Here is an 8217-nt window from a genome sequence, read left to right on the forward strand (position 1 = left end):
CAAACCAGCCAGACTAAGAGGACTTCGGTCTCACCCCACTGGCTAACTGCAAGTCTCACAAGCAATCTCCTTAGACACTCCAGTTTCCCAGTATCACCGCCAGTGCCACTCGTTATGGGGACAAATGGTTATGAAAACCAATGCCCCAGTAAAAGAAAAAGGTTCTCCTGATCCCAAAGGACCAAGCCCCAGACCCAGGTCAATATACAAATCAGATTTTACCCACAAATCACGCTGTAGTCAATCCTTTGGAATCTAAAGTTTTATTCATAAAAGGAAAAAGATATAGATGAGTTAGAATCGGTTAAATGGAATCAATGACATCCAGTAATGGCAAAGTTCTTGGTTCAGGCTTGGATTGGATCTGCTCTTGCAGCAGGATTTCAGTATGACTCATGTGATCTTCCCAAGAGCTAAAGAAAACAGCTACTTTATCCATACAAGCTCTGGCAAATGTTTGGAACCCAGTTAACATCAAATTAATGTAGATATTAATGTTGTTCATAGTACAGGAATCTTGGCATTTAGCCATGAAAGCAATATGGAAGTGTGCCTCAGTTTCCCTTTTCATACAGCACATTAGGTCTGGAATGTCTTTTCCCCTGTGAAAAGTTCCAAGACTGTTTACAGGCATTACCTGTGAAACACCAGTATAACAAGGCCTTTTAACATAAAGTGTGTTCTCATGTATTCCTTTTAACATGTTCAAGGGATTCTCCAAAATATTAGGCACGTGGTACATTTTTACAGTTTGTGGTAATAGCAACACATTTGTTACAAAAATTACCATTAGCAATAACAAATTCATTGCAAGTGTCCATCTACAATCATGTTTGTCATGCCCCACCTTTGGCTTGATATCATTGGAGTTTGGGCATTTTAGGGTTAACCTGTGGCTTCCCTTTGCAAAATTCAGTTTTCTCTTTCCTCCTTGTCCTGCAGGATCAAACCCTGATTTCTCTTGCTTAACAGAATTCACTGGCTGATGGGGTGGGCTCTCTGTGCTAACAGCTATTAGCAAGTCCTTCCTCTCCCAGCCAGGCAAGTAATTTGCACTACCCCAGACCAGAGCCAGTCCACCAGTTTTCATATCCTTAACTGCTATCATTTCCAAGGCTGGACTCTGTCTTAAAGAGATACCACACAAATCCAAAGAGTCTGAGGGTGAGAGTTTGCTTGCTCTCCCCTGCATCCTCAAGCATTCGGCCATAAAACTGTTCTGCTTTGAAACCCCAGTAACCAAATCTGTCCTCAGACCCTGAAGCACGGATTGCTCACTTAAAGAATTAGCATGGAGACAGTCCTGTCCCAACACCATTGTCTTCCCAACAAGCTGGCCACACACAGCCACTTGGGTATAGGGCTGCTCAACTTTCTTAACAGCTCTTACTCCATCTGAGACCTTCTCAAAGCTACCCACACTGGATCTTGTATAGACCCACTATACTGGCTTGTATAGATCACCATGAGGATTCCTTCCCTTAGGAGATTCTCTAAGCAACAATTCACGTGTTTTTATTTTATATACAATACTGTAAACCTTTTTTTATATTTTAAATGCAAAATAACACACGTACTTATAAAACAATATCATTCTTGTGTTTTTATTTTAAGTACAAAATAAATATGTATAACAAATTTAAAAGTAACTAGTAATTTGATATGGCGGCGGGTGGCGCCTTTTTTTGTGTTCGCTTCCCCTGATGTTAGAACCTGGCTACGCCACTGGTCTGCCCCCTGCCTACCCATCTCGGTGGGCCACGGGGCTGTGACAGGGGCCCCACTGGGGGATAGCCATAGATCGGTAACCCCACCCCCCCATACGCTGAGAGAGGAGCTACGGGAGTTCCTTGAGGACGTCCGTGGCTCCCGTAACAAGGTACAGCTTGCACTCCAGCGATGGGGGGATTTCCATCAGATCCTCCGGGCTGCGAGGGCCCTCATGGGGGAGGGTAAGAGGACCGGGAGGCAGGCCGCCGCGGCCTACCAGCGGGTCCGCCTCTTCCGTGACTCCTTACTCACCTACGGGGTAGGTCACGGTTTGCTGCGTGGCCCGACGGAGGCCGTGGGCGTCTCTGCCGGCGAGGATCCCCCCCAGCCCTCCTCATGGCACCAATCATCTTCGCAACATTAAACACCCGGGGCTGTAGGGTGGGTCTCCGCAGGAGCCAGGTGCTCTCCTTCCTTCGGGAGGGGGGGTACTCTGTGGTTTTCCTGCAGGAGACCCACACGGATCTGGCCGCCGAAGACAGCTGGCGGCTGGAGTGGGGGGACAGGGTCTACTTTAGCCACCTCACAGTTCGTACGGCTGGAGTGGCGACCCTGTTCTCCCCCGACCTACGGCCCAAGGTGCTGGGGGTCGCCGAGGCTGTGCCGGGCCGCCTGCTGCACCTCCGGGTCCGCATGGAGGGGCTTGTGGTCAATCTCGTCAACGTCTATGCCCCGACATCGGGCCCGGAGCGGCTGCCTTTTTATCAGCAGGCGTCCGCCTTCCTCGGCTCCTTGGATCCTCGTGAGTGCCTGGTCCTGGGCAGAGACTTCAATGCTACCCTCGAGGAGCGGGACCGCTCGGGGACCGAGCAGTGCCCGGCCGCCGCGGACGTCCTCCGGGAGATTGTGGAACATCACTCCCTGGTGGACGTCTGGCGTGACCACCACCCGGACGACGTCTCGACGTTCACCTTCGTCCGGGTGGAGGCCCATCGGTCGCGCCACTCCCGTCTGGACCGCATCTACTTGTCACGTTTCCACCTTTCACAGGCCCACTCCTCCAGCATTCGGCCGGCCCCATTTTCAAATCACCACCTTACCACCGTGACAGCCTCTCTCTGCACGGAGAGGCCAGGGCCGGCCTATTGGCACTTTAATAACAGTTTGCTGGAGGATGTGGGCTTCGTGGCGTCCTTCCAGGAGTTCTGGCTGGTCTGGCGAGGGCAGCGGCGTGCCTTTCCCTTGGCGCGGCGGTGGTGGGACCTAGGAAAGGTGCACGCCCGGCTCTTCTGCTGCGACTACACCCGGGGCGCCAGCCGACAGAGGGATGCGGCGATAGAGCAGTTGGAACGGGAGGTCTTGGAGCTGGAGAGGCGTCTGGCCGCCAGCCCCAAGGATCTTTCCCTCTGCGGAGCGTGCTGGGAGAAGCGGGAGGAGCTCTGGGCCCTTGAGGACCATCGAGCCTGGGGCGCCTTTGTTCGATCCCGCATCTGCCTCCTTCGGGAGATGGATCGCGGCTCCCGCTTCTTCTACGCCCTGGAGAAAAAGAGGGGGGCCCAGAAGCACGTCACCTGCCTCCTGGCGGATGATGGCACCCCCCTCACGGATCCGGCTGAGATGTGCGGAAGGGCCAGGGCCTTCTACACAAATCTTTTCTCCCCGGCTCCGAACGATTCTAACGCTTGCAGAGTGCTCTGGGACGGATTCCCGACGGTCAGCGCGGGCGACCAGGACCGGCTAGAGCTGCCTCTCACTCTGGTCGAGTTCTCGGAAGCCCTCGGCCGCATGCCCACCAATAAATCTCCGGGCATGGACGGGCTGACCATGGAGTTCTACCGCGTGTTCTGGGACGTCCTCGGCCCGGACCTTGCCACCGTCTGGGCCGAGTCCTTGGAGTGCAGGGTCCTCCCTCTTTCGTGCAGGCGAGCCGTGCTCGTCTTATTGCCAAAGAAGGGGGACCTCCCCGACTTACGGAATTGGCGTCCCGTCTTGCTCCTCAGCACGGACTACAAAATCGTGGCGAAGGCCATCTCGCTGCGGCTAGGGTCCGTGCTGGCGGACGTGGTCCACCCAGACCAGACCTACACTGTCCCGGGCCGCGCAATATTTGATAACTTGTATCTGGTCCGGGACCTCCTGGAACTAGGGTGTAGGGATGGTCTGTCGTTCGCCCTCTTGTCCCTGGATCAGGAGAAGGCGTTAGACAGGGTGGACCACAGGTATCTCCTGAGCACTCTGCGAGCGTTCGGCTTCAGATCCCAGTTTGTGGGTTTTCTCCAGGAGCTGTACGCCTCCGCAGAGTGTTTGGTCAGGCTCAACTGGACCCTGAGCGAGCCGGTCAGCTTCGGGCGAGGAGTCAGCTTCGGGCGAGGAGTACGGCAGGGATGTCCCCTCGCGGGTCAGCTGTACGCTCTGGCGATCGAGCCCTTCCTCTGTCTCCTCCGTCGGAGGCTGACGGGTTGGTGCTCCGAGAGCTGGAGCTGCGGCTGGTCCTGTCGGCATATGCCGACGATATGCTCCTCGTGGTCCAGGACCTGGGTGACTTGGTGCGGGTGGAGGCTTGCCAGACCATCTACTCAGCAGCCTCCTCCGCCCGGATCAACTGGGTCAAGAGCTCTGGCCTGGTGGTCAGGGATGGGTGGCAGGCGAGCTCCCTCCCACCCGTGCTTCAGGCCATCCGGTGGAGCGCGGGTCCGCTGCTCTATCTCGGCGTTTACCTTTTTGCCACGCATCCGTCTCCGCCGGAGAACTGGCACAGCTTAGAGGGCAGGGTGACGGAGCGGCTCCGGAAATGGACAGTACTACTCCGGTGCATCTCTCTTCAAGGGAGAGCACTGGTGCTCAATCAACTAGTCCTGTCCATGCTCTGGTACCGGCTCAACACCCTGGTCCCAGCCCCGGGTTTCCTGGCCAACCTCCAGACGGCGATTCTGGAGTTCTTTTGGCCAGGACTGCACTGGGTCTCTGCAGGGGTCCTCCACCTGCCCCTGGAGGAGGGGGGGCAGGGCCTGAAGTGCCCACACACTCAGGTCCATGTCTTCCACCTTCAGGCCCTGCAGAGGCTCCTTTATGGTGCAGGTAGTCTGGCGTGGAGAGTACTGGCACATGCCTTCCTGCGCTGCTTCCGAGGGCTCCGATATGACCGGCAGCTCCTTTGTCTCCATCCGAGAGGTCTTCTGCGAGACCTCTCCAGGCTGTCGGTCTTCTACCAAGACCTCCTCCAGACCTGGAAGCTGTTTTTAATGACCAGGTCCGTGGCGGCCACCGTGGGGGCTGATCTCCTTGCGGAGCCCCTGCTACACAACCCCCAGCTCCGTGTGCAGGTGGCGGAGTCCCCCATGGTGCGCCAGAGGTTGGTCTTGGCTGAAGTCACCAGAGTCGGAGACCTCCTGGACTACGACCGGGGAGTCTGGCTGGATCCCCTGACGCTCGCTCAGCGCATGGGGCTCTCCAGACCTCGTACTCCCCAGCGCGTACTTCAGGAGGTGAGGGCCGCTTTGCTGCCTGCTGCTCGGGACTGTCTCGACCGGGTCCTGCGAGAGGGCACGCCCCGCCCACCCTCCACCCCAGGCCTAGTGGACCTTTTCATTGGGCCCCTGCCCCGTGGACCCAACCGGCCCCCCCCCGCCCTTTCACTGTGAGCCGGCTGCATGATCTGCAGCTGGTTCTGTTCCAGACTGCGCCAAAGAAGCATCTGTACATGCTCGTGCTCCACACCCTTCACTTCCTCACCCTCACGTCCCACCCCGACACAAAGTGGCGGGACCTCCTGCCACCTCTCGAGGGTGAGAAGCCCCGGTGGGCCAGCCTATACTCCACCCTGGTTCCAAGGCCCGCCGGGGATATCAGTTGGCGGCTCCTTCACGGGGCCGTGAGCACGGGCGTGTACTTGGCGTGGTTTACCCCTATCCCAAACACCTGCCCCTTTTGCGGCATGAAGGAAACCCTGGCGCACATTTATCTGGAGTGCGCCAGATTGCAGCCCCTATTCCAGCTCCTCTTAGATATATCTATTACGTTTTTGGTTGCACTTTCCCCCTCACCTGTTCATCTATGCACTCCCCGTGACTTTGTGGGGCCATAGAGGGGATCTCCTTATCAACCTCCTCTTAGCCCTGCCAAACTAGCCATCTACAACACCAGGGAGAGGAGGTTGGCCGATGGGATTTCCTGCGACTGTGGGGCCTATTTTCACTCCTCTGCCCGTTTACGCATCCAGGCAGAGTTCCTCTGGGCGGCGTCCGCTGGCTCCCTTGATGCCTTCGAGGAGCAGTGGGTGCTGTCCAGGGTTCTCTGCTCGGTGTCCCCATCAGGTTCCCTTTGTTTAGCCCTATGACCTCACTCCCATTCCTGTTTTTTTCATTAGTTGTCCCCTGTATTTATTTGGTATCATAGACCTGTGGATCCTCCCCTTAGGCTGGGGGGAGGTCCTTTCACAGTGGGAGGGCTTCGCCCACCCACTTCCTGGATACCAACAGGACTACTCTGCTGTTCCCAACTGGCCTGGGTCTATCACATCTGTATAAAGCGTATACAGGGTAAACTCGTAAATTGTTCGCCCTCTATAACACTGATAGAGAGAGATGCACGGCTGTTTGCCCCCCCCAGGTATTAATACATACTCTGGGTTAATTAATAAGTAAAAAGTGATTTTATTAAATACAGAAAGCTTCTCTGGCCCTCCAGTGTCTGAGCCCCTCTCCCTCTCTGCAGCATTCACCCCCCGTCCCCACGGCCCAGCTGGGGAGGGAGGTCCAGAGAAGTCAGTGACTGGCCTAGGGTCACACAGTCTGTGGCAGGGCCAGGAATGACTCCAGGGCTCCTGGGTCACAGGCCAGCCCCCAACTGCTGGGCCAGCCCCTCTCCGGCTCCTCCAGCACCCGGCCCCTCCTGCAGAGGGCAGTGTGAAGACCCAGCGCATTAGCCGGGGGGGGGGTGAGTTGGTGCCATGGGGGCGGGAGGCAGTGGGTTTTGGCAGGGGACAGGGACCAACGTGCCCTACACAGGGCCCAGGACAGACCCCGGGGGAGGGCGTTTGGTCACTAACAGCAGATCGGAGCCGGTGCCAGCAGAGGGGACAGGCCCCATGTCCCCGTCCCCACCTCCCCAGCCAGTCAGTCCCGGCCCAGGGGCTGGATGGGAACAGTGCCCCCTAGAGGGTGATGGTCCTGTGTCACAGTCTCGCATGGATGGTGCCCCAAACCCCGTTTGTGGCCTGGTCTACACTTAACACTTATCCCGGCAGAGCTCTGTGGGTCAGGGGTGTGACCCTCCCCAGTGCACAGCTGGGCCGGCCAAGTCCCCCATGTGCACACAGCCGTGCTGCAGAACAGGGGGGTCTGGAGGTGGCGGGAGCGCCATGTGGGGAGGTGCTGTCCCCACACCGGGGACACCCCCCCCGCCCCTGGCAGCGCCACATCCACACCGGGGACAAACCCCTCCTGGAGGTGCCGCTTCCACACTGGATTGCTGGGCGGAGCTGCCCCAGCCCCGGGAGCAGGCATCTGGCCGGGAATTTGCAGTATTGCCAACCCCAAATGTTAAAAAATCCTGAGATTGGCTCTAAAATCCTGCGATGACGTACAGATCCCAGCTGTGGGGGTTATTTGCCTTCTGCTCTTTGAGCCTCAGGGTGCCCGGGGGTCACAGGTTGAAGCTCTCCCCACAGACACTCCCTTGCTCTCTAAGAACGAGGCTGGGATCGTCCCAGACCCACATGACTCCCGGAGGTGGGGCTTTAGGAAAACACAAGAATTATCCTGAGACTCGGGACACAATCCTGAGAGCCGGGAACCCTGAATTTCTCCATCTCCTCTCAGTGAGGCTCAGCGCTGCTGCTCTGCCTGGTAACAGCCTGGTCGGCGCAGGGATTTCTGCCATTGGGTGCAGGCCCCTGGGCCGGGCTCCCCTGGCCAATGCCGGATGCTGCCCCCAGCCCTGCCCCCCCCCCGGGTGTGACATGTGCCCCCCTGACCCCCTAGTGCTGCCGGCCCCGCGCCCAGCCCAGTGCCCGGGGAGAGGAGATGGGCGCAGGACGGGGCGTCCCCATGGCCCAGCTGGCCCTGCTCACCCTGCTGGCCCTGCCGGGCACCAGGGCGGTGACAGGTACGGGCGGGGCGGGGGCTGGGACACCTGGGCCCGGGGGGGCGGCTTCACCCCCAGAGCACCTGGCTGCCCCCCTGGGAGGGGACAATGTGGGGGCTGATGGGGCAGGGAGGGGTACGGGGAGCCAGATTTGAGGGGGGCTGCAGGGAGGAGGGTCTCACCCCCATGCCAGTGGGGGAGGGGAGGCTGTGCGGGGGCAGCAGAGGAATCGTGGGGAAGTCGCTGTGGTTTGGGTACGACACAGCCCTGCCCTAGGGGTGCAGCCCCCCTCCCCCACAGGGACTCGGGGGCTGATCCCCCCAGGGGGGCGCCAGGCACAGGGGAGGATGGGGGAGCGTTCCCCAAAGAGCCGCCCCAGGGCCAGACCCTGCTGAGCAGTGAGTGCGTCTGTGCAGAGCAGGG

General features: G+C 58.5%; 1 protein-coding gene across 1 annotated transcript in view; it reads left to right on the forward strand.

Moving 5' to 3' along the window:
• Positions 1-7733: 7733 nt before the first annotated feature.
• The window catches only part of LOC112124453 (HLA class II histocompatibility antigen, DR alpha chain-like), a 3460-nt gene continuing 2976 nt past the window's right edge, over positions 7734-8217 (forward strand). The window contains exon 1 of the mRNA XM_026647158.2: positions 7734-7815. Within this exon, the coding sequence (XP_026502943.1) occupies positions 7734-7815 (82 nt within the window). The remainder of the gene's footprint in view (positions 7816-8217) is intronic.

The sequence above is a fragment of the Terrapene carolina genome, unplaced genomic scaffold, assembly GCF_002925995.2.
Source record: "Terrapene carolina triunguis isolate 2854851 unplaced genomic scaffold, T_m_triunguis-2.0 Scaffold51384, whole genome shotgun sequence".
NCBI classification, from domain to species: domain Eukaryota; kingdom Metazoa; phylum Chordata; order Testudines; family Emydidae; genus Terrapene; species Terrapene triunguis.